Consider the following 26283-nt stretch of genomic DNA (forward strand, 5'->3'; position numbering starts at 1 on the left):
GTCCGATCATTTAGATATTCAGCAGTGGAGTAATAGGATTTACGACAGAGCCATGTTTTTATAAAACATTTAAATTTATTTATAGATAATGCCTGAACAGTGGCTGGGACTTTATTATAGAAGTGTATACATTTACCCTTAAACCTATTATGTATCTTATGAAGCCTACTAGAATTAGTTACAAGCAATCCCTTATTTCTAGTGTTATAATAATGAAAATCACTATTAAGAGCAAAAAGGTGACGATTTTTGTGAACGTATATTAAATTTTCATAAATGTACTGACACTGATTAAATGCTTACAACTTCATGATTAAATAATAAATATTTTTTTTGCAATATCAATAAGTCTCTCTAATTAGTGAATATAGGTTAAGGAACTTATACCACAATACTAATTTTCAAAATACTTTTCCATGGAATTTTCCGGACCGTGAAACGGCTGGATATATGATACATATGTATTAATATTATACAGTCTAATAAATAATTAAATTTACATAGTGTTGAATTAAATTATTTAGTTTAACGAATTATTGAGGGTAAAACTTTTATCAATATTATCTTATCTTATATCTTTAAACGAGCTATTCTTATATATATGTATATATATAATCTGAATCTTCGAAACGGCTCCAACGATTTTCATAAAATTTTGTGTACAGGGGATTTCGGGGGCGATAAATCGATCTAGCTAGGTTTCAACTTAAAAAAAATCCATGTTTTAATGAGAAACAGCTGCAATAACATTAGAATACAAAGGTAATTTTCGCCAATATACACAAGACTAATAGCTCAGATGGGAAATTGGGCGATAAGGAAAGTAGAAGACCCCGGTTCGAATCCAGAAGACCTATTAGTTTTTTTTTTGTTCAAGTTTTGTACATTCTTAAAGATCCTTTAAACGATCAATTCTTACACACAATAATATTTGCTTATACATAATCTGAATTTTAAAAACGGCTGCAATGATTTTAATGAAATTTAGTATCTATACAGGGGCTTTCGGAAGCGGTTAATCGATCTAGCTAGGTTTCAATTTCAAAATATATAGTTTTATCTAAACTGTTACAATAAAAATAGAACACATGGGTGAACGCACAGTCTACAAGATTATAATAGCTCAGGTGGGACATCGGGCAATCCGGAATCCAGAAGACCCCGGTTCGAATCCTGGTGTCTCTGAGTCCTATTACTTTATCATTTTTTTTTTTCAAGTACCGTCCTAAAAAACCGAGCATGTCCACTTTATACGGTCTGACCCTGGATATTTATTACCGTGAGGGCAAGAGAAACTTTAATTGATAACCGCTGCAAAGACTGCATTTTTGATGGTGAAGCTGATATTGTCAAATATCATAAAAGGCTGCAAAAAAAATGGGTATCATAGTTATAAGCGGATTATAATCCTCGCCCTAAAGAAACATTAAGTGTATTTATTTTAAATAAACGTTTTAACTTTTGTAATTAATAATTTTGGATAATGTTTTCTATGTTCACATGCACATTAGCTAATTTGCTAATACCAAAAACAAACATAAACTTGTTATAGTTTAGTTGGTTTAGTCGAGTATGTAAGTCTTTTGTTGGGCGATGAATATCCTTTTCCAGAACCTATAAATGGGTGTCGAAATGTAAACGAATTGATAAAAACGTTTGTGTGGTAAATGTTTCTTAATAACGATATTTTGATGATAACACAGATTGGGAATGGAGGGACCGTCTCTAGGTTATTTTATAATAAATTTGCTCATTACGAAAAACTAACGCATTCTAACCACTAATGGGGTTACAGATTAAGTAAACACCTATCAATCCTACGCCTCAGAGATTACAGAGTGTGTAGATTGTGTTATTACACTATTGTGCAGATGAGACCCCGCTACACATCCTCTCTATTGTTTTCCAGCAAAGTTTAACAGAACTTGTGGTAACGTCAACGTCACACATTGATCGAGACTGACTCGAGTACGCCCATTCAGGCATAGTATTAGTTGCTGCACTTTGCGACTCCGCATGCGGTATCTAGTTGGAGCGCAGCGGAGACCAATCCTTCTTAACATTTGTTTTGTACATTTTCCAGGATCGTTATATAAAAGCAAACCTATACATCACCCAACAATAGACTCACTCATTCGACTTGACCAAGCAGTTAAAAATAACACGTTTATTTTTATTCGTGGTGTTAAATCATCACCGTTTCGAAACAAATCGCTTATGTATCTAAGTACATACATAATATTATCAAGAATATTAAATAGAGAGCCAACTGTTAAAATGTTTATTTCTTTCTAATTTTTCACTTAATGACTTTTAGTATCGGAATATTCCAACTTCCAGATGTTTTAATGAGTTTTTGGGAACCTGTTGAAGAGTGACGGCCCCAGCGTGGCTTCTGGAGCCCGGCCGAGCTTGATATGCACTTCTGATATGCACTCATCATGAGACAGTACTGTATCTAGTGAGAGGTGGTGAGAGTTGAGACAAGAACTGACACTGGCTTTTGATTTATCTGGCACTGTTGATAACACGAGATAGAGGATCTTATACAGTGCAATAGATATATTGTTAATTACGAACACTCTTATTGCAGGAAATAATGGAAACGAGACGGAAGAAGCGGCTGCTGAAGCCGAGCACGAGTGATCAACCCACGACCAGCCCACCACCTGACATTAGAATTAATTGAAATTGATTGCAATTAAAAATTTTAAAACCGTGACTCTTTATTAATTGTAATAACTAAATCTCTGATTTCATCAAAAGTTGTCAATGTTTTATTCTCAATATTATATTGGTAAGCCTGTTGATATTTTTTTTTACTTGACTAGAATTTCTAAAATCTATTGTTAGCTTCAGAAACAAATATGAAGCTGCGAAAATAATTATTGTAGCGAAATTACATTTAAATGTTGGTTGGTGGGTCATTAATCCTTGTTTTACAAGAATTACTCGCCGCTGTTCAGTATTTTTATTTACATTGAAGAGATACACAAAATACTCCCAACGTACATGATTTATTCAATTTTGTAAATCGATCATTAAGAGGTGAGCCCCCTGGCGCTTTTTCTATAAATATCATATTGATTAAATAATTTAACATTGAAATAGTTTGCCATTAAGGTATAATCATTATTAAGGCAGCATTTTTAGCAAAATAAGCTGCACGGTATATTCCTTTTCTCGAAACAGTTCAGGCCATTTTCGACCACCTATAACTATGTTGTGGATAAAACTAGAAGCCAAAATTTTCAATTGCCAAGGAATTGAAAAATAATAAAAAATTACGAGAAAACTATGATTTGTTAAGATTACCTTGTGACACAGAGCCTCTAGGACACACACACAGAGTCACATACAGTATTATTAACTATTGACTTGGACAAACTAAATAAGGTCAAAAGCGAGTTGCACTCACACACGAAAGATTACTTTTTCAATACGTTTATAAAACGAACGAGAGTAATATTTACCTACGTATTATACGTAAGTATCCATCCTTTCATCATCAGCAGGAAGACGTTCACTTCTGGACGAAGGCCTCTTCCAAAGATTACCACGACGATCGATCCTGCGCTGCCCTTATCCAACGGCTTCCTTCCGGCGACCTTGACGAAATCATCGGTCCATCTTGTGGGAAGCATAAGTAAGTAAGTATAAGCTTCCATCCTTACTCAGTGGTAATATACACTCTGTCAATATTTCAGGTGTCCGACAACGGAGTTATGATAATCGGGTGCGATTGGTTGTTATTTGTCTGCGAACTGCAGAACTCCATAAAATATAGTAATAAAGAGGCGTTAAAATTAAACGTAAATTTATCATATTCGAACAATGAATATCGAGTTGTGCGACGTGTGTGTATTTATTGTGACTGTGTGTGTCTGCAATATTGCAGTTTGTTTAATTTGATATTAGCGAGTAAGATGCATCTCCTACGGATTCATGTTCTCCTGGTATATTTGCGGCTGTTTCGTCGATACGAAACGCTTGCGTATTGTTTGCTGATGATTGAGAATTGTACTAAATGCTGTATTTTCTTAGGCAGTGTACAAATTGAACGAAAAGTTACTAATGTTAAAAGATTACTGCAGATTAATTTTGATATATACTTAACTTATTTAATACTTGTTTCTAAATGAGGATCAAGGGTTCGCCAAGAGATAGAGGTTACGTCCCTTATTAATTACTATATAATAATTTCTTCTACCAAATATTTCACTCCCATCATTGTTACCTGACGAAGTGTGATATTCTTTGACAAGGGGCGGGGTGGGCTTCCCGAATATTGTGACGTCAAATTGTTTGATGATATGATATTTTATATCTAAGATTTAACACTAAATTAAACTTCGTAGTACGTAGGTATCTAGTAAACTTGCAAATATAATATGTATATGTATATTTTGTAATGATTTGTTTATTTTCATGTCTTTGTTTGATTTAATGTTTTAAAAGAATTTAAATGGAGAAAATGTGACATCACACCTAGTAAGGGGGGTCTCATAATTGTGACCAGTTGTGACAAAGAACGGGGAGGAGTCAAAAAATCATGAAATTCGCGTGACGGATATTATGGTTGGCCCCTAAGAACAAAAAATAAACCTAAACTAAAGTTTCTAAGATCTTTACCGTAACCTCAACGTTTGTTAAACTATACAATATTAAGTTGCTATCAACACAATATTTAACAATATCTTAAATTAGTTGACTATATTGTCAACAGATTTCACTGTTTATTATTCATGTTTTGGATTTGGAAAAACTATAATTTTACAGCAGTTGATGTCTATTTTTCGTCAGTTAAATTTTATGAACAATTATGGAAATTATGACAATCAGATAAAAATGTGTATAAAAGTAATAAGGATGATATCATATTACGGTCTTAAAAATAAAATTGTCATATTATCTCTGAATAAACCAAGAAAATGCAAAATATTTACAAATAAACTGAAAAAAGAATATAGGTATCGAGTAGATCGCGGACAACACTGTGAATACAATGATAATTATTTAAGATAATTCTGAAGTTTTCCGAATGTCAGGCAGCCTTGCAAATAAACGCGGGAAACGTTATACGTCTGAATACGTACTTAGAATATTAATCAGTTATATTATCTATCTATCTTATATATAAAATTCTCGTGTCACAATGTTCGTTCCCGTACTCCTCCGAAACGGCTTGACCGATTCTCATGAAATTTTGTGAGCATATTGAGTAGGTCTGAGAATCGGCCAACATCTATTTTTCATCCCCCTAAATGTCACGACGGTCACAATGGTCACGACACGGTGACACGATTTTTTTTTTTAATTTTTTTGACATTTGTTTTTAATTTTGTTTGACTATGAGTCAGCATTAAAAAATACATACAGCTTCAAATTTTCACCCATCTACGATCAACAGTTACTTTTGTTTCGCGATTTTAATATCGGCAATACAACGTTTGCTGGGTCAGCTAGTATAATATATAAAACAAAGTCGTGTTAGTTACACTATTTATAACTCAAGAATATCGAGCCAAATCGAGCCGAACAAGCGGAGCGGACGGACGTGTTTAACGATATAGTCATAGATTTATTTTTTACTTATTTCCAACTTTAAACCTAACTACTATTCACAAACAGTGCATTTTTAATTACTCGAAGTGTTAACTCAGTTTTGTGTGTTGCGCACGCGTGACTCGAAGTCGAAACCTGTTTTCTTGGTGAAGTATAAGGGTGCGTACATACCGACGATACATATTATTACAATCTGTCTTTTAAGATTACATAACAAAAATGAACATCATCCGTTCTCCTGCTAAAAAGTCAACTAAGACAAAAAATATATCAGCTGGAAGGAGCAGTAATTCCCAACCAGATCTCTCGAACGCTAGCGAATTGGAATCAGACACGGACAGCGTCTCCTCACGAAAAAGGAAAACACCAGAAAGTGATTTTACATACCAACTTGATCAATTTAAAAACGATATCATGGAACTACTATTGGAATCCAGCAGAAACCAGGCTGAAACCATAAACACTATAAGTGAGAATATATCTTCCATGAAAGAAAAACTACAAGAAGTAAACACTACAATGGACTTACTAATGGCTGAGAATAAAAATATTAAGGAACAGATTGTAGCGTTATCAGACACTGTAACAATAAATAAAGGGAGCATTAAATCTCTCCAAAATGACCTCGCCCAGCTTAAAATGAATACTAACTTATCATCAACGTCTACATTTCCATCGCAAGCTACTTATGATAACTTAATGTACGAACTTAATGAACGCATTGAAAGGAAAAAAAATGTTGTTATAGTAGGCATTCCTGAGAAAAATTTTGAAAATGTTGAAGAAAGACGTGAAAATGATAGGCGGGAGATAGAAAAAATCACAAAAACCATATACCCAGGTTGCCCAAAAGCTGTCAGAGTACAGAGGCTTGGAAAATATAATGCCACTAAAGCACGCCCTTTAAAAATATGTTTTTCCACATCAGAAACAGCAATAGCTATATTGCGTAATAAAAATAATATTAAAATAGATGGTGTTCGAATTTACTCTGACCAGACTATACAACAACAGAAAGAAATGAAAAACCTTGTATTAGAATTGAAAAATAGACAAGAAAAAGGCGAAGAAAACCTGATTATAAAGTATATTAAAGGGTCCCCGAAAATAATAGAACAGAAGGCAAAAAACTAAATTATAGAGAAAATACATTAAACAGTACTACTAAAATAACACATGAACTAACAAATAACTATAAAGATATTACAACTACAACAAAATCAATATCGATTCTTTATGCTAATATTCGAAGTATTGCGAAACCCGGCAAACTTGATGAGTTAAGATGCATTATAGAAACATTTAAAACAAATGTACATATCATAGTGTTGACAGAAACATGGATTAAAGATGAGAATGAAGCAGTAAGATTAAGTCTACCAAATTACACCCATCATTATAATTACAGGACATCGTCAAGAGGTGGTGGAGTTTCAATATATGTCCACAAAAATCTTAAACATGAATTTTTGGATAGCCAGTGTGAAGATGGCAATCATTACCTATGGATACATCTAGAAAAACTATCAATGGACATAGGAGCTATTTATAAGCAACCAGCATCAAACGTGCAAAAATTTCTAGAGACATACGCAAGCCATTTATCCAAAAAAAAACGTATCATTGTATTCGGAGATTTTAATTTAGACTTGCTCAGCAAAGAAAAAATGATCAAAGAGTATAAGCATGTCCTAAAAGAGAATGCCCTGAGGATACTTAACAAAACAGATAAAGAGCACAGTACCCGAATTACGAAAACTTCCAAGACTATACTAGATCACGTATGTACAAGTCTTAAAGAAAACACCTTCCATATGGCTCTCATAGAAAGCTCTATGTCAGATCATAAGCAGATATATTTAGAGGTAAAAAGAATCACACCTGAGCGGCCTTCACGGACAAAGTACGAAGCAATTGATTTTACTAACTTATACAAAACTGTTAAGACCAATATCACCACCAACTTAAGTAATGAATATTCTTTATTGGAAACCATCCTGTTGCAAGCTATTACTGAAAACAAACAAATAAAGACCAAAGTCATGAATCCCCTGAGCAAAGATTGGATCAACAGAAAACTGATCGAGTCAATAAACAAAAGGAATTTCCTGTGGCATTCTCTAAAGCAAGCACCACAAGATGAGAACCTTAAGAGAGAGTTTGTGCAGCAAAAGAGTCTAGTCCATAAAAATATTCAACAAACTAAAAGTCAATATTATTTAAAAGCTTTTAAGAAGTGTGAGAAAAACTCCATGAAAATGTGGCAACTGATAAATAGTTTGGCTAATAACAAGATTCAAAAATATATTCCTTTAAAATTAAACACATCTTCAGGTCAAATCAATGAATCAAAAGAAATATGTGAATGCTTTAATTTATTTTTCTCTAATATAGGCATTGAACTTGCCAATAAAATTCTAAACTCTAAACAATGTAAAGAACCTATGATTTTCTTAAACAATGCACAAGAATATAAAATTAGACTATCTTATCTGAATCCTGCCACTACAGAAGAAGTAGTCAAAATTATTGACAACCTTGATACAAACACTAGCACTGGCATAGATGGCATGAGTACAAAAGTGATTAAATGTGTCAAAGACGTTATAGCTGAAAAACTAACTCACTGCATCAATAGATGCTTAAATGAAGGGAAATTTCCAGATTCCCTTAAAATAGCAAAAGTGATTCCTATTTACAAGTCCGGTGATAAAATGGATCCCAGTAATTACCGTCCAATATCTGTGCTTCCTATCTTATCAAAAATATTTGAGAAAATATTACATAATCGACTCAATGGATTTCTTACATCTACAAATTTTCTTTTCAAAAAACAATATGGATTTCGTTGTAATTCTAATACTCTTGCAGCAACAATTGACTTAGTAACAAAAATTAAACTTGGGATTGATCAAAAGAAAATATCATTAGGAATATTCATTGACTTAAAAAAAGCATTTGACACAGTAAGCCACGAAATCATGCTAACAAAATTAAAAAACATTGGTGTTTCTGGTTCTGCATTTAAAATGTTCAAATCATATCTGACAAACCGATATCAAATAGTTAAAATTAATAGAGTTGAGAGTTTACCCCAACTCATCACATGTGGCGTTCCTCAGGGCTCTATTCTCGGCCCATTATTATTTCTAGTCTATATAAATGACATACATAAAATCGGCCTAAATGGAGATATCACGCTGTATGCTGATGATACAAGTCTATTTTACTTTGGAAATACTATAACAACAATAATAGAACAAGCACAACATGATTTGGATCTACTACACACCTGGCTACAATGTAATTTACTTACTTTAAATACATCTAAAACAAACTACATATTATTCACAGCAAAAAACAAAAAAATTGGAAGCCATAATAACTTAACCATCAATGGTGAAATAATAAACAAAATAAATAAAGAAAAATATCTCGGTCTGATACTTGATAGCAAACTCACATGGAAACCGCATATAGAATATATCCGTAAAAAGTTAACATCACTTACAGGTGCAGTACGTAGCATTGCACGATGCTTCCCAAGGCAAGTGCACTTCACTATTTATAATTCTATGGTCAAGTCTCACTTAGATTATTTAATTGAAGTTTGGGGAACTGCGTCAAAGACTAATTTACAACCGCTACAGATTGCACAAAATAAAATTATTAAATCACTGTTCCGATATAATTTCTTAACACCATCCGCAAAAATTTACCAAGATACCGAAATCATGAATATTTCTCAACTCTATAAGTATAAAACGTGCGTTCTTATTAGGAAAATTCTATCTAAAGAGATACATTCCCAAGTGACATTTACAAAAACATTCCAAATACAAAAAAGGATAACTCGACGAGCAAATAATATTTATATAAAAACACCTAGAACTAATTACGGAAAAAAGAATATCATGTTTGAAGGGGCGAAACTTTACAACAGCCTCCCCAAAGACATTAAAGAAATCAAAAGCTTAAATACTTTTAAAAAAATATTAAAAGAAAACATTTAAAAATATAATATTTAAAAATATAAATAAAAAATTGTTACAGTTTAAAAATAAGTAGATGAATAATTGTTGCTGCAGTGTAGTCAAAGCTTTATAATATTTACAAATTGCGAATGACGGTCTGCGCATGCGCATCGCGCCGCTCGATCGCGTAATTCACTAAAGTTCTTGTATTATTGTATTCAGAATTGTGTCTTTAGTTGATATTCATTAGTGTAGTGTAGGTAACTTATTTATGAATGTTCTTTAGATTATAATTTGTATAGTTATTTCTTTTTAAGTGTTTCATCTAGTGTGTGTTTACTGTTTTTTTTTTCCACTTTACTTACTCTGTTAATGTTTATAGTTAAAGAAGAAAAAAATAATCGATATATTTTAGATATTGTTATATTCTCACGGCTCGCATATTATATTATATTATATAGTAATTAGAATATATTTTCTCTATAAGTGAATATTGTAATATTCTTCTGAGAAATAAAGTTCTTAAATCGTAAAAATCGTAAGAATGGCTTGACCAATTTTTCTGTTGTTTGTTTTTTTGGATTTCTCTTAGTCCAGAATAGGATAATAAGTAATAAAATATCGAAAAAATCACGAAAAAATATTATTGTAAAAAAGAATTATTTTCTGATACATTTTGTATGGATTGACATTTTCATGACATCTCGAGAATAGAAAGAATTCAATGAAGTTTTTTCTTAGTTTCACGCTACATGAGTAATAAAATACAACTAACAGTGCACGTCATGTTATTCAAGTTGACTAGTTGGTGTGTTTGTTTCGAGTGTGCGAGTGACTATTAGCTTATTGTTCCGATATTATCATTAACAATATCACGACTAAGACGATCAAATTATTCCTGACAAAGACGTAATGTAACTAGGATTCGAAACATTGCGAATGAAAGGACTGAAGAAAAGAACCGCGTTAGTGTGGATTGACGTGGTGCTATGAATCACAAGAGCAAAGCGTAGCAGCCCGTAAAACGGATCGGCTGGCAATACGAAATCGGCCAGTAAAACCTCAGAGATCAACTACTTATAGATAATTTTCGACGCACAAGAAGAAATTTATGAAGTACTGATTTGGATCAAGCAGCGTTTCGATACGATTGCAGTACTTATACTGTCCTGTAGTACTGCTTGCATACTAGCTTTCGCATTGGGCCGATGGCCGTTGTTTGCGAGTATTCTGCGGAGAAACGCAAGAATTGTGCTCCATGTTCTAGAAAACCCTCAAAAATACAATGTTTTTTTCCAAATGACCTCATTTGGGGCAGACATCTAAGAACGAGGATTTAATCCGACAGTCAAGGTATTTATTTATTTACATACTTACACACAATACAGTAGAAGAATAACATACGTACTATACTTATTCCTATGTATTGTGTATACTAATTCTAAAAAAAGTGTTTATAAATCAGTAATACGGGTTTTGCTTTCGATATTGTAGATATAAGGACAGATTCAACATCGTATTGGATCACTGTCACCTCTCGAAGATGCACAGCTTAAATTTTTACAACTATACTTCATGGGCAACATGGACAAATAACTTGATCGATGTCAAGAGATCAATCCAACAATGATAATAGCAATTCTTGAGATCTGCAGCAACTACTTAATGAACATTTTGCATGTCGAGTTAGCCCGCAACTCTTTAATTTCCGATCGGTGTCGCATTCACCCTGACCATTCAAATCTTAAGGCCAATCCTTGAAAGTTTGTGGTATGAATCAAGACAATCCATTTCCGAAGTTCAATCTATATATATAAGTGACTTCCACGTGTATACTCATAGTCACTCATCATGATATACTCGATATCTCTGGAACCACTTTTATTTTTTTAGTTATTTTTACGAAAACACATAAGCAAACATTTAATTTGTAATTCAAAGAACTATACTTATTTATATTACTATTATTTAATAGGTTGGTGTTGGCTTCAAAATAATCACGACTGCTTGACGGTTGAGGTTCTTGATTAGTCGAGGACGGGAATTCCTGATTATTTGATGGCTGGTAGATAGTTTAATCTGTCACAGACTTTTTTACATTTCATTTCACTGTTTTTCATAGAATTATTGGCTGTATGGGCTTGAACCCTTTGCCTGTCCTAATATTTTACGAAGAAACCAAAATCATTTTATGCAAAGAGTATAATAATATATAGGTAAAAGAGAGCCCTCTCTACGCATTATGAGCTGTCTATTTGAAGACTAGCGCCATCTAGATATTGGCCCCGAAAATAACTATATATAAGCTCGAAATTATATAATTGACTTTTAATGTTGTGACGCAATTAAATAACTAACTCTACTTTTTAATGTAGGCATTGCAATTGTTTACCATGTTGAAAGTGCGCGTAGAGTTAGTTATTTAATTTTGCCACAACATAGAAAATAAAGGATAGGATTTAGTAGTGTTGGTATGAGTAATTGAGGTAATTGGGTGGGAGAAATAAAAAGCAATGTTTGTATAATATTTTTTATTTTATAATGTTTGTTTATTATAATGTTGTTGGACAGCTGTTTTTGTTTCGTCTTCACCCACATATGTTAATTTTCCGGACAAAATTCGATTGATCGATCTGCACCAACTATACAAAATAACATTTATAGTTGTGTTATTAAAATATTGTTTTAACTTTTGTTTATGTGTTGTGCAGTTAAAAGGATAATATAATATGCTACCATCACATCTTGTATTAATATAATATGCCTTTTTATATTTTTTTTGGGTATATCTGTTTTTAAGAACCCAGTTATTACATTTTGAATGTCTTGGAAGCAATTTTCTAATTCTTGATTTGGATAACATAACCATTTTTTATTATTGTATTATTATGCTTTTATATAAAAGATTATATAATCATTCTTATTTCTATCATTTATGGGTTTTTTGATGCTTGCAACTGCATACTTAAAAATAATTGAGCTGGTTTCTTAAATTTCATACCAATATGTTGAAATACATTGCTGCTGGATAAATCTTCAGCACCTTTTAACCTTGCTTTGAAAGATTATCCTTTTTTTGCAAGCGCGATATTTCTGCTTGAAGATGCTTGATCTTTGTGCGCTGTGGAGCCATTACATCTGTGAAAGAATGTTTCATTTACAAATTGTATAGTAGATTCAGTCTTAAAGTCTATAATATATAAATGAATTGCTGTTCGTTAATCTTGCTAAAACTCATTAAGAATGTCATTTATGTTATAGTAACCTTTACGACACACACATTTATTAATAATTACAATACTCTTTTGGTATAAATTATATCACGATAGGTCAATTTTCATTTAAAAGAATGGGAATGAGTTATCTGCTACTTCTTCTCATCTCAAGCTTTTTCATAGTAGTGATAAATTTAAAAAATGTATTTATTTGACATTCATAATATATAATAAAGTGAATAAAATTTTGTAAATAAGTTTTAAAAATTATTTACCTGAAAAGTCTTGCTGTATTATTGTAGGCAGTAAATGTTATGTGGATGAAGCTTGTCCTAAGATTACTTGACTCTGAACTTGTCCTGAAAATTAATGTGGATATGTAAAGATTATGTTTTATCAATTTAATGATTTACACTGATAATGAACCAGTTTCAACTAGAAATGCAACATTGAATTTTGTAATCACAAATGTGTAAGAAAATCAGGTGTTTCCAGAATGATACAATATACCTTCAAAAAAACCATCAACTCAACAAAGATTCTTAGTGGTGTGACTAAATCTGACAGAATAGGGAATAGAATCGAATATTATCTCAAAATGTGTTAAATTAGGGGACTTACCAGGCAGATGAAGCATCGGAACTGCCAATGTGCTTAGCCGTTGATTACGATTTCTGTGTCTGTCAGAAAAGTGTATATCACAAATTCTCTTCTTCTTATAATATTCAAAATCAGATATTTTCAGGGTTTCCACCAACAAGACTGACCACCAAGTTTTAAACTGCTCAGGAAATTTGACAGCATCTGGGAAATGATGCATTGGAATCTCTGAAAATAATAAATAACATTATTAAATAAATTGAGTGACTATTAAAGCCATCAGACAAATTGTGATAACCTAGTGTTATGACCATTGGGCTAGTATTAGATTTTGGACTCATACAGGGTGCGGCAGAAAGAACTCCCCTATTTTAGAAGGCAATAAAAACAAAACCTTATTAGATACAAAAAAATACATTTTATTAAAATAAAGTGTACAAAATGCCATTTACATTTCTATATTTACATTAAATTAAAGCCGTCGGGTACGGGTTTTAAACAATACATTACTTAAATGCCGACCTTCGTTGTTGATGCATTCATTAAGTCTCTCTCGGAATGTGTCCATTACTCGGGGAGTCATTTCGGGCGGAATGGCAGCAACCTCGTTTGTTATTGCTTCCTTTAGAGCATCTATGGTTCTGGGGCGATTCTGAAACACTTTGGATTTGAGATATCCCCATAGGAAGAAACGCAAGGTGTCAAATCTGGTGAGCGTGGAGGCCACCCGATATCACCTCGTAGCGATAAAATGTGTCCAGGAAACATGTCTCTGTCAGGGTGTCAAGAGATCGCCGAGATGTGTGCGAAGTTGCGCCATCTTGCTGAAACCAAACATTGCCAGCTCCATGTTCATTAAAAATATCGTCCAACTTTGGCCGAAGAAAGTTTTCCAACATTGCACAATAACGATAACTGTTAACCGTAACTGTTACACCGTCTTCTTCAAAAAAATATTTACCCAGCACACCACCCTGATGAACCGCACACCAAACAGTTACTTTTGGGGTATGAAGCGGACGTTCATGAAGTTCTTGGGGGTTATGATCAGACCAATATTTAAAATTTTGTTTATTTACTGCACCTGACAGATGAAAATGGGCTTCGTCCGAAAAAAGGATGACATTTGTGCGGCGCACGTTTGTAAGAATGTCTTGACACAATCTTGTTCGGGTTTCAAAGTCTCTATTACTAAATTCTTGAGTCATCACAACCTTATATGGACGCATCTTCAGATCTCGATGGAGAATTCTGCGAACGCTGCGGTCCGACAAGTGTAGGGCCGTAGCGTGTTTTCGCGCTGAGCGGCGTGGTGACTGCTGAATTGAATCTCTCACCAACGCGACATTTTCAGGCCCTGTTGCAGTGCGAGGACGGCCAGGAGATTTTCTTTTTAACGCAGAACTTGTTTCTCTAAAATTCTGAGTCCATGTGTAAATCGTTTTTTTTATCAGGAACAGGGTCATGCCGAACAAGCGCAAAGTGAACGCGGAACGATCGCTGCGTAGCTATCGGCGAACCGCCATTTTTAATGAACTCTTCAACAACGAATGCACGATGCGCACCCGACCCAGCCATGGCTAGCACTGACAATGGCACGTACACAGCAGTCGAATAACACTACCCCCACCACTCTGCATCATTCCCACTCGTAGCAGCGCAGCTTTAAAATCGGGGAGTTCTTTCTGCCGCACCCTGTATATTGACTTTTCTCTTGATATAAATGGTGTCAGAAGCCAGCACAGCTGTCAATTATTATTATGTGTGTTAAACCATATAATTCAGGGGGAGTCTGAAGTCTGACAAAAGGTGATTTGAGGGATTGGAGTTTAATCTTTGGGGCAAGATACAGAAAATCGGTATGTTTATAATAGTTTTAACCATGATGGCAAATTCAATCTACGGACCGGTAGTAGAACCTGAGAGTAGAACCAACCTTATATGATACTTTATTTATCACTAGATTAGTCATTAAACTATACTATTAAGATTGAAGAGAATAATTTACTTACCACGGAGCGCACAACCGAAAGCACAACGTCGAATTTCACCAAAGTTCATAAATTCCACAAACAAAAGTGTCTCTATCACAAAAAGTAGAAATTCACAGAATAAGGAGATTTTTGGAGTGAATTCGCAACAGCAAGGCGGAGGAACACAAGGCTCGACTCGACGCACTTACACTTCGATTTCAATATCAAAAATATGCAAAATGGAACACGAGAGCTACATACATGCGCAAACGCTAGAAGTAGCCGCTAATCGCCATTTTATGACCAGTGGGCAGGTTTCAAAACGAGTGACAGCTGAAAAAGCTTTAATTTTGGGGCCAACTAACAGATGGCACTACAGTTTTCTGAAAACGTCACTTTAAGGCGACTGTCCCACCCCTGATTTTATGACAGTTTTTAGGCTCCCGCCTTGATATCAGCGCTCATGTAGTGTTTATTTACGTGATTTACCTGTTTTAGGTTAGAATTGTTTTCGTTATTTTCTTGAAAATGGTGAATTACCTTGTAATAAGAGTGGTATCATCAAATAGATTGGTATACCTATAATCTCTAATCTCATATAGATTCTGTTTTCTGAAATATTACTATAGATATTGGTTGCTGCCCGGCCTGTGGCCGGGCTCATATGTATTTATGTTCTAACTTAACCTAACCTACCTGTCATGTATGTGTTTAGGTTGTCTATACGCCACGAATTAAAAAGTAATTATAGAAATGTCAATCGTCCATGACAGTTGGAGAATAGACTTCTTTGTTGATTGTGCGTTGTTTGTTTTATTGTGGCTCCTGATCTAGAAATCCTGAAGGTGTACTATCCTAGTGATCCTAGAACAGATGTTCGCGGATATACCACGAGTTGGTGCGTTTCTAGACGATGTGGTGATCACTAGAAGTGATGATAAGGAACATATATAGAGTGTTCGAGAGGCTAGAGAAGTACGGGCTGAAGATTAAAAAAGAAAAGTGTTCTTTTCTAGCTGACTCCATAACATACTTAGGATATGTTGTTGATAAGGAGGGATTGCACACATGCCCAAAGAAGATTAAAGACATTTTAAATGTGGCTACGCCCAGCAACGTGACTGAGTTACGTTCATTCCTCGGAATGACCATGTACTATGCAAAGTTTGTGAAAAATATTAGTACATTACTTACACCTCTTTATGAGTTGTTAAGAAAAGTGGCCAAATTTGTATGGTCTCAGCGGTGTGAAGCAGCCTTTAAACAAGTGAAAGAATTATTAGCGTCTGGCGAGGTATTGGCACATTATACACCGGAGCTTCCACTGATTTTGACGACAGACGCGAGCAGCGTGGGGGTGGGGGCAGTCATCTCCCACATGTGGCCTGACGGTACGGAGCGGCCGGTGGCATACCTACGCTTCTCGAGTGCTAAATAGCGCTGAAAAGGTTTACTCGCAAATTGAAAAAGAGGCACTTTCAATAGTGTATGGGGTAAAAAAAATTCATCGATACTTGTACGGTCGCAAATTTGTTCTGAGGACCGATCACAAGCCGTTGGTAACAATATTCGGTGACAAGACTGGAATTCCAGTGATGGTGGCCACCAGGATGCAAAAAAGGGCCATCATATTAGGTGGATATCAGTATGATATCGAGTATGTACATACATCAAAGAATGGAGTGGATGCCCTGTCGCGGTTACCACCGCACAGACCGGCCAGTCAGTCACAACAGCAGGAAGAAGTAACATATTTAAATTTTGTACAGGATTTCTTACCAATTACCAGTCAAGAGGTAAGGAAAGCAACAGAAAAGGATACAGTTTTAAGACAACTTTTAACAAATATTAAGGCTGGTTGGTCATTATATTGTCAACAGGGTTAATTGAAACCGTTTTACGCGCGTAGGCAGGAGCTGTATGTAGAAGGCGGTTTCATCATCTGGGGCTATCGTATGATTGTTCCACAAACATTGAGATCAACTATATTGAAGGAACTGCACAGCAGCCATCAGGAGGTAGTCAAAATGAAAAGTGTGGCACGAAGCTTCGTTTGGTGGCCGCATATTGACCGTGATATAGAATCAGTCAGTCAATTGTGTATGATTTGTGCAGCGGAGGGCTCAGCGCCTCCACGAGTAACATCTCAGCCCTGGCCATACTGTTCGGAGCCTTGGTCTAGACTCCATATAGACTTTTGGGCCCCTATGAAGGCAAAACCTTTTTTGTTCTGATTGACTCCACAACGAAATGGATCAAAGCTTTTTTGATGGCTAGGACAACGGCATCCGCTGACGGACAAGTTATCAAGGTATTGCGAGAGACTTTTGCCAGGTTTGGATTGCCAAAAGAAGTCGTCTCTGATAACGGCCCGCCGTTCGCAAATCAAGAGATGGATTATTTCATGAAATTAAATGGAATACTACATACCTTTACAGCACCATACCATCTAGCATCGAATGGAGCCACGGAAGGGGCAGTCAAATTATGTAAGAAAGCTATTAAAAAGGCGATCAGAGAAAAGGAAAAGACGTAGAGGAAACGTTGCAAACTTTCCTTCTAAATTATCGTAACTGTGAACACAGCACCACGGGAGAAACTCCCGCCATGTTATTACAAAAACGCCCCCTTCGGTCGAGGTTGGATTTGTTGAGACCGCACAGTTTAGTAGAAAGAAAAGTGCAGCACAGTCAAAGGAAACAAATCGAATCAGCAAGAGGAAATCAGGCAAAACAGATGATAGAAGGCCACCCCGTATGGATGCAGGAATTTAGCGGAAGGGATAAGTGGGTACCCGGGATGATCTCTAAAGTTACAGGATCTCGAACCAGGTACCACAGGTAGTAGGCATTTAGATCAATTAAAGACGTGCAGCATACTGTATTCCTGTATTAATGAAGTTCTATCAGACGACAGACCGGGGTGACGCCAGCTGGCGCTCCGGCCTCGCCCTCGCGCTCGACGCGCGCCGTGCCCGCGCCGACCGCCCGCGTCAACAGCCCGACCCCGCCCGCGGTGACACTAGCCCCCGGTCCCATTTTCTCGAAGCGCATAAAGAAACCGCCTGTGCGTTACGGTTTCGAATCTGATTTATTAATCGTGGATTGTTATATATAATACATAATTATGTAGTTATAAGTTTATTTTGTTTGTTACTAAAACTAGTTAACGCTTAATAAATGGTCCACTCGTACTAAGCAGATGAAGATCATATGTGATCTTACCGAGGTAACTTTAGAGCTCGGCGAAACAGTATTTAAATAAATATTATACATAAGTATTAGTTAAGAAGGGGGGTGTCATGTATGTGTTAAGGTTGTCTATGCGCCACGAATTAAAAAGTAATTATAGAAATGTCAATGTTTTTTTTTTGGCGGGAACTCCAAACGTGGCGGTCGATTATATTAGTTTTACTGTTTTTCGTTAAAATATATTGTGTAAATAATTGTACATTTTATTAATTATTAAAATGAATGAACCGGAGGACCCAGGTGGAACGCCGAAACGAACCAAAATTGTTCGAAAAAGAGTGTGGACCTGAAGAAGGCGGCGGTGAGGATGACTTTACTCCGTTTTTTAAGCCAGGCTATCTGAGACTTTATCCTGAACACTGTACAAATACGGACTTCAAAGTTTTTGTTGAAAGCCAGGACCAACAAGTTAAAATAAAAGCCCAGTTTACTTAAATCATATTTTTACTTCAGAGGTGAAAGGTGTGGTAGCTTTACATAGAGTCAATGCCAACAAAATTGCGGTTGTTTTCAAACAATACAACACTGCAAATAATTTCATAACAAATACTGACTATTTAACAAAGCACAACTTGAAAGCGCATATTCCTGCAGAGCAGATAGAAAAAACTGGAATCATCCGATATGTGCCTACCAACATTTCGAACAAGGATTTATATACGAAACTGTCTTCGAGTTATGAAATTATTTCAGTGAGAAGATTCATGAAAAAAGTCGGTCAAAGTACTGTAGGTCTTGAGACTGTCAGTATAACTTTCTTATCAAATGTTCTGCCCGACAACATCCAATATGACCTATTTTCGTTCCGGGTGTTTGAATATGTCCCGCCGTTGCAGCAATGCTTCCGGTGCTTCAAGTTCAACCATCCTGCGAAAATTTGCAATGGTAAACAGCGTTGCTCAATATGTGCTGGGGAGCATAATTTCAGAGACTGCGATAAAAAAGAGAACTTGTGTTGTGTCAACTGTAGTGGCCCTCACCTGGCCATTTCCAAATCTTGCCCAATAAAGATGAAGAAAATACTTGAAAAAAAGGGTCACATTACTTATGCCTCTGTGGCTAATACAATTAAGTCATCTGATTTTCCGTCTTTACCTGCACATTCGAGCAACATTGTTAAAACTCTACCATCAAGCCAAAATGTACATAAATTAAATAAAAATGTAAAAAATGTAAATAAAACAGTACCTGAACCTAACTTGAACCAAACTCAAATTAAGGCTCAAATTGCAAATAATAAGAATATTCTGATGGCAAACTTGGGTAATAAAATAGATAATGAACCTGTGACTACACTGTTCATTAAAGACTTACTTTTAAAAAATTTGTCACATTAATGGACAGTACAGTACAGAACATACAGCAGTTATGTATAGCTGAGTACAATACTCAAAGTATACATAGGAAAAAACCCTTATTGTCTAAATTTTTAGCTGACCAAAATGTTGATATCACCATTTTAAAATTTCAGGATATAATTCCCACTTTCATAACGCCCGAAATGAGCATGGTGGAGTAGCAATTTTGATTAAATCATATTTTAAATATAATATTATTCAAACCAGATTTTACCAAGACATTCAGACTGTGGCATTATCATTATATGTAAGTGGTAACCACTTATCGATTTTATGTGTATACTGCCCTACCTCGAATGGTAACTTCAGAATAAGTAAACTGCGTGATATAATAAGAGATTTGCCTAAACCAATATATGTGGCTAGAGATTTCAATGCTCACCATGTGGCATTTGGGTGCATGACCACGAAAAGTCGGGGTCATCAGTTATACGATTTAATTGATGAATTTGATCTATGTGTCCTAAACAATGGTAGCTTCACTACTATTAATTATCCTAACCGAAATCCATCGGCACTTAAGAGGGATACTGTGCCAAAGTTTGTCAAAACAAATAACTATTGTTGCAAACCTCCAGCACCTTGGTGGAGTAACACATGTGAACAGAGTGTTATTAAAACTTATGAAGCTTTAAAACTGTACAGAAAGGACCCAACCATTGATAATTACATTAATTACAAAAGAATTGATGCTGTTAAGAAAAAGACTATTTCAGAACATAAGTGCAATGGTTGGGCGAACATCTGTAATACTTTTAACAGAACTACACCTGTTAGTATTATTTGGAAATACATCAAGTTATTTAAACGAATAAAATGCTATAACAGAACACATAAAGACGAATTTGTTGTCGCTCTCTTAGAAAAATTATCTCAAAATGGATGTAGGGTTATTGATAATCTAGAAAGTTATTTTCAAATTAATAATAGCCTTCAGAAGTCCAGTTTCCTTATAGAACCCTTTACTTGGAGTGAGTTTTGTACAAGTTTACAATCCAGACGAAACACAACCCCTGGTTTAGATGATTGTCCATATATTTTGATCAAAAACCTAAATGAGTCCGTTGGCTAATCTTAATGCTCTTTGGCACTTAAAGAAAATTCCTAAATCTTGGAAAACACAGTGTGTAATCCCTAACTCATATCGTCCCATATCATTGTCATCTTGTGTTGGGAAGCTTAATGAAAACATGATAAAGATGCGTCTTGAGTATTATGTAGAGGTGAACAACATCATTCCACATGTTCAATATGGCTTCCGGAGAGGCCGAAGTTGTGCTGACAGCTTCATCTCTCTCTTGTCAGATCTGAAATATGCCAAAAAAAATAATAAGTCCAGTGTTTGTGTTTTTCTGGATGTTCAAGGTGCATTTGATAATGTAGACCCTGGCATTTTAGTTCAAGTTCTTTCTGACATTGGTATACCAGGCATACTTTGCCATTGGTTATTTAATTTTTTAACAGATAGAATTTTGTATGTAAGGCATAATAATATTCTCCATGGTCCAAGAAGGGTCTCCAAAGGTACAATGCAGGGGGCTACATTATCTCCATTGCTGTACAATGTATATACCAGTCAAATTCTTAATTTTATAAATATAGAAGGTGTAAATATTTTACAATTTGCAGATGATCTTGTACTATATTGTACAGAACATAATGTAGATAGAGCTGTAAATAGTATAAATAATGCTTTAGATCAATTGTACATATATTATAATGACAGGTTGGCTCTACAGATTAACCCCAACAAAAGCAATGCCATGATTTATAGTAAAGACTTTCCCTCTAATGGCATACTCTACAATAATCATTCAATTTCAGTTGTACCTAATCATAAATTCCTGTGTGTTGTCATTGATAACAAACTTTGTTTTGATTTACACATCAATCACATTATAACTAACTCTCTTAAGGGCTTAAATATTATAAGATGGTTAGTTGGTGTGACTTGGGGTGCAGACCCCAAAGTTTTAAGTATGATATATAAATCTATAGTCAGAAGCCACTTCGAGTACAGTTGTTTAGCCTATTCAAATAGTAGTTGTGTAAAAAAACTAGACATAATTCAAAACAAAGCTCTGCGAATTATTTCTGGGGCTATGTGTTCAACTCCCATACGAGCTATGGAAGTTGAAACTAAAATACTGTCACTGTGTCTTAGAAGACTTCTGCTAATAGAGAGATATTTACTAAGGCTGCTATCTGGTAATGATAATGTTCTCAAAAAAAAATTGTACCTTTTCCTGTACAATGCTTGGCTCAGCAGACTTCGGGAGGTGAGCTTTTACGAGGTTATTTCCCAGTTCTACTTCTCATTGTACTGCAAATGAATGAAGATTTTAAAAATGTAATTAAACAATCAAAGTGGACATGCTACTCATACCCATATTCCTCTATTATATTTGAGACCAATATTGTTACTAAAAAAATTTTTAGTAATTGTGAATTATTAAGTTTTCTTTCCAACAATAACTACTATACTTTGTATACAGATGGTAGCAAAAGTGAGCTCTTTGTGCGCAGTGCTGTTTATGATCCCCAATCCAAGTTTGCTCAAAGTTTTCTTCTGGACCCTAAGTGCAGTGTTTTCACTGCAGAGGTATATGCGGCCCTCGAGGCCCTGAAGTGGAATGCACGTATAAATAGTTTTAATATTTTTTTAATTTTAACAGACAGTTTAAGTATGGTAAAGTTTAACCAATCTCAGATTTGACTTTAAAAAAAACTATATTTTGTATAATATTAAAAAATTGTTATTTAGTTACGCACAAAAGGGTATAAAGGTCTCTTTCATGTGGATTCCATCACATAGGGGCATAACAGGAAATGAGACAGTAGATTAAATTGCTCGTGATGGAACCAACATGTTGGATGTTAGCTCCATAGTAAAAGTACCTTTGACCGACTGCTATCAATCTATTGACAACCAGCTCAATAGTTTATGGGTCGAATTTTGGAAACAAGACCAAGAACAGAAGGGTAAATGGTATTGAAGTATTCAAGTAAACTTACCTGTAGCACCATGGTATAACAAATTGAAAATGGCCAATCGGGACTTTATTACGACTATAAACAGACTGCGTTTTGGTCACTCCACCGTCCCAGCCCTCCTGGCTCGGTTGGGCATAGTGGAGAGTAGCTACTGCACCTTCTGCAATAATTCTGTTGGTGATATCGAACATTTCATACATAAATGTGAGTGCTTTTCGTTTGACAGATTGATTCTTGTCAGTGAAATTAGTGAAATAGTGCAAAATCAATTGACAGTGCAAGATCCCTCCCGCCGCCTGAGTGATATGTTGAAAAATAGATCCTATTACGTGCCTCTATATAAATTCATCAAAAATACAGTTGGGAAATTATAATATACCTAATAAAAATACTCAAGACTTGGCCTAAACGTCTAGATACCAGGCCATAAACTTCAAAAAAAAAAAGAAATGTCAATCTTCCATGACAGTTGGAGAATAGACTTTGTTGATTGTGCGTTGTTTGTTTTTTGTGGCTCCTGATCTAGAAATCCTGAAGGTGTACCTACCTGAGGTCTACATACACAACACTACTTTATTATTAATTTATATGAACAGAATCATAAATATTTCTCATTGCAATCACTAACTGTCAAAGTCAAACTTCATAAAGAGGTTACCATCATTGAAATATTTTAAACTTTAAAAATTCATATCTCGTAAAGTAAATGTTTCCTCACAAAATGAATACTACCGTTGGATTCCTGATATTTATTCGACTTACAAATACACTAACTAAATTTACGAACGAGTGACCTGTTTTCTGTCTAAAATTTATAGAGTATATTCCTTTCAATTTTAGTTATTCTGCTTCGTATAGATCATTCTTGAATTATGCTTCAAAATGGCGGGCTACGCTATTTATTGATTGGTACGCTGACGCTGTGGTTGTTAACTTGGCGGCTCTTGCTCTTAGTTTCTAAGTTATTGAATATTTAATTGTATGGTTAAATTAATTAATAATAATCATATAATTGTGTGAGTGATTAAGTCTTAATAACATTTAGATGGCGGAGAAGAAGAAAGAAGGAGAGCCAGTGGGTGGAGAGGAATTTTATGTGGAGAAAATTTTAGATAGACGTATCAGAAATGGCAAGGTAATGTGTATATAATTTTTGATCTAAGTATATACATTTTTCTTTAGTTAAAAATTTGCTTTTTCATAAATTTGTTGCTATTGTTTTTAGGTTGAGTATTTTTTGAAGTGGATAGGATACAACGATGAGGATAACACATGGGAACCTGAAGAGAACTTAGATTGTCCAGACCTTATTGAAACATTTGAAGAAGCCCGTAAGAAGAAAGAAGCAGGTTTGTTAAAATTTCTGTTGCTATGCAATGTTATGTAGAAATCAAAATGGAGGCTATACCCTAAAACTTATACTTATTGATTTTCTGCCAATGTTTTCCTGTAATACTTTTAGTCTTAAATGTGTATGTAACATATATAAGTTCTAGCAGAATGTAAATGGACATTTTTTTATTTTTGTGTAAAGTCAATTCAATTTGTGTGATATGGCATGTGTAATATTTGATGAAAAAGAATTATTGACAGCTAATTGATATTTATGGGTGTACTTGTAATCTTAGTATGGAAACATTATATTTTTTTGAAAGTTCTCATAAATAGCAAACTGACTATTACTTTATGTTATTAATCTGTCTCAGCTTGAGAATCTGAATGTTCTACTGAGTTACATTTTGGCCATGCGAGTCTAATATGTTTTATATTTAAATGTCCTCACGCAAATGCAGTATAGAAATAAAACTAAAAATCAATGCTATGAGATCAGAATATACTTGCTTTATAAAAAGTACAATGCTTCTTAAGAACTCGTAATGATTTTTTTATGTTTTCTGAATGCCATTTGTGAGACACCCTTAAAAAGGGGTATTTTCAATTTAAATAATTAATTAATTCTATATAAATATATGTAACAGTTATAAAATAATTTCATGTAATCCTATCATAAAAGATATTTTAGAATAATTTATTTGTAATAGAGGGAAAACGTCCTAAAATTGGAAAGGATGCAAAGAAGAGAAAATCTAATGCTGATAATACAGCTGATTTAAAGGGTGCAAAAAAAAGTAAAAGTGATGATAAAAAAAGATCTGGATTTGACCGTGGATTGGAACCAGAAAAAATTATTGGTAAGATTTAAATGATATTAATGTATCACAATTTGTAAGTGAGCAAGGGCAACGTAAAGTAAACTGTGTTCCCATGTGTGGATCACAGAGGGATCTTCAGAAATGATTTTGACATGACACATACATACATGCACACACATTACAATTCATGCTTGTTGGCATTCCTGCTTCTATTTACTGATTTAACCAACAACTTGTTCCTTATAATAATTATAACAACTCTAGTTACTATTGAATATGATTTTTTATTTTATTTAATTTTAACCTTAGATTTTTGTTATTACTAAAATTGATGACTCTACCATATGGTGGAGTGGTGGAGTAACTTAATTGAAGATGTCATAAATATTTTTTCGTTTATTTTAACAACATATATAGTAAATAAATATATTAAAAGATAGTACAAATTTTCATGGTTAACAAACCATGTTAAGTACCAGCCCAGAAACGCCAAGGAGAGTTTACAAACTATTAAAAAATCATTCTACATAGGCCTCCTAACTGCACTTGTAATTTGTTTCCATACAATAACTGTGAATGTGGCTTAAACATTAATCTTGAGAAGGAGGAGCTACACTACAGCAAGAGTATGTTTTGATATTTGAAGATTTATTTTATTTCTGTTTCTAATGATGTTTTTTTAAATAATAACAATGTTACTCAACAGTTGATTGATAATCAATATGTAATATTACAGGAGCTACTGACAGTAGTGGTGAGCTGATGTTTCTCATGAAGTGGCAGGGTATTAATGAAGCAGATTTAGTGACTGCCAAGCAGGCACATGTAAGATGCCCGCTTATTGTGATACAGTTCTATGAAGAGAGGTTGACATGGCACACCCCTTTTCCAGATGATTTCAATGATGATTCTGAATAAAAGGAACATCTGAAAAATTTAAGATTACTTAAACATAATATTAAGCTATTTATAATGTATCTTTATATATTCATACAATGTGGCACTACATTGCATTATTTGTTGCTTAGACAGCAGAACCTCTATAGTTCAAACCCCTTCTAATCCGAATGCAATACTCACAAAATAAATGCCTTGACTGGGCTGACCTAGGATTTGTATTATTTCAGATCAAATATAACCCAAAGTTCCTCACCATATGCAGCCAATGACTCCTCTTTTATATTTTTTTTAACATTTTAT

General features: G+C 34.5%; 2 protein-coding genes and 1 long non-coding RNA gene across 6 annotated transcripts in view; 2 read left to right on the top strand and 1 right to left on the bottom strand.

The window, feature by feature from the left end:
* LOC126978770 (uncharacterized) overlaps positions 1-2808 on the top strand; it is a 39833-nt gene extending 37025 nt beyond the window's left edge. For both annotated transcript variants that reach the window (XM_050827830.1, XM_050827829.1), the window contains one exon: positions 2594-2808. In XM_050827830.1, coding sequence (XP_050683787.1) covers positions 2594-2646 — 53 coding nt within the window. In that variant the 3' untranslated portion in view covers positions 2647-2808. The remainder of the gene's footprint in view (positions 1-2593) is intronic.
* A 16196-nt stretch (positions 2809-19004) lies between these two features.
* Positions 19005-23332, bottom strand: LOC126978772 (uncharacterized). The gene is made up of 4 exons (XR_007732699.1): positions 22952-23332; positions 22177-22259; positions 21076-21243; positions 19005-19445 (listed from the first exon to the last, which is right to left on the bottom strand). It is a non-coding gene; the product is annotated as an uncharacterized LOC126978772 (long non-coding RNA).
* A 49-nt stretch (positions 23333-23381) lies between these two features.
* LOC126978767 (chromobox protein homolog 3-like) lies at positions 23382-26192 on the top strand. 3 transcript variants are annotated; one of them, XM_050827825.1, is made up of 5 exons: positions 23382-23482; positions 23976-24065; positions 24156-24279; positions 24973-25122; positions 25820-26192. In XM_050827825.1, the coding sequence occupies exons 2-5, from the start codon at positions 23976-23978 to the stop codon at positions 25999-26001; spliced, it is 546 nt and encodes a 181-aa protein (XP_050683782.1). In that variant the 5' UTR covers positions 23382-23482; the 3' UTR covers positions 26002-26192. The 3 variants fall into 3 exon arrangements, with proteins under 3 accessions (XP_050683782.1, XP_050683783.1, XP_050683781.1); XM_050827826.1 differs by having other exon boundaries at positions 23434-23583; XM_050827824.1 differs by lacking the exon at positions 23382-23482 and adding an exon at positions 23680-23839.
* The last annotated feature ends 91 nt before the right edge of the window (positions 26193-26283 follow it).

This window comes from Leptidea sinapis, chromosome Z, assembly GCF_905404315.1.
Source record: "Leptidea sinapis chromosome Z, ilLepSina1.1, whole genome shotgun sequence".
Classification (NCBI taxonomy): domain Eukaryota; kingdom Metazoa; phylum Arthropoda; class Insecta; order Lepidoptera; family Pieridae; genus Leptidea; species Leptidea sinapis.

Bases quoted from the DNA above. Each gene is read 5' to 3' on its own strand.
- LOC126978767 (XM_050827825.1), top strand. From the start codon at position 23,976: ATGGCGGAGAAGAAGAAAGAAGGAGAGCCAGTGGGTGGAGAGGAATTT. The intron at 24,066-24,155 runs GTAATGTGTATA...TATTGTTTTTAG, and splicing joins GACGTATCAGAAATGGCAAG to GTTGAGTATTTTTTGAAGTG. The intron at 24,280-24,972 runs GTTTGTTAAAAT...TATTTGTAATAG, and splicing joins CCGTAAGAAGAAAGAAGCAG to AGGGAAAACGTCCTAAAATT.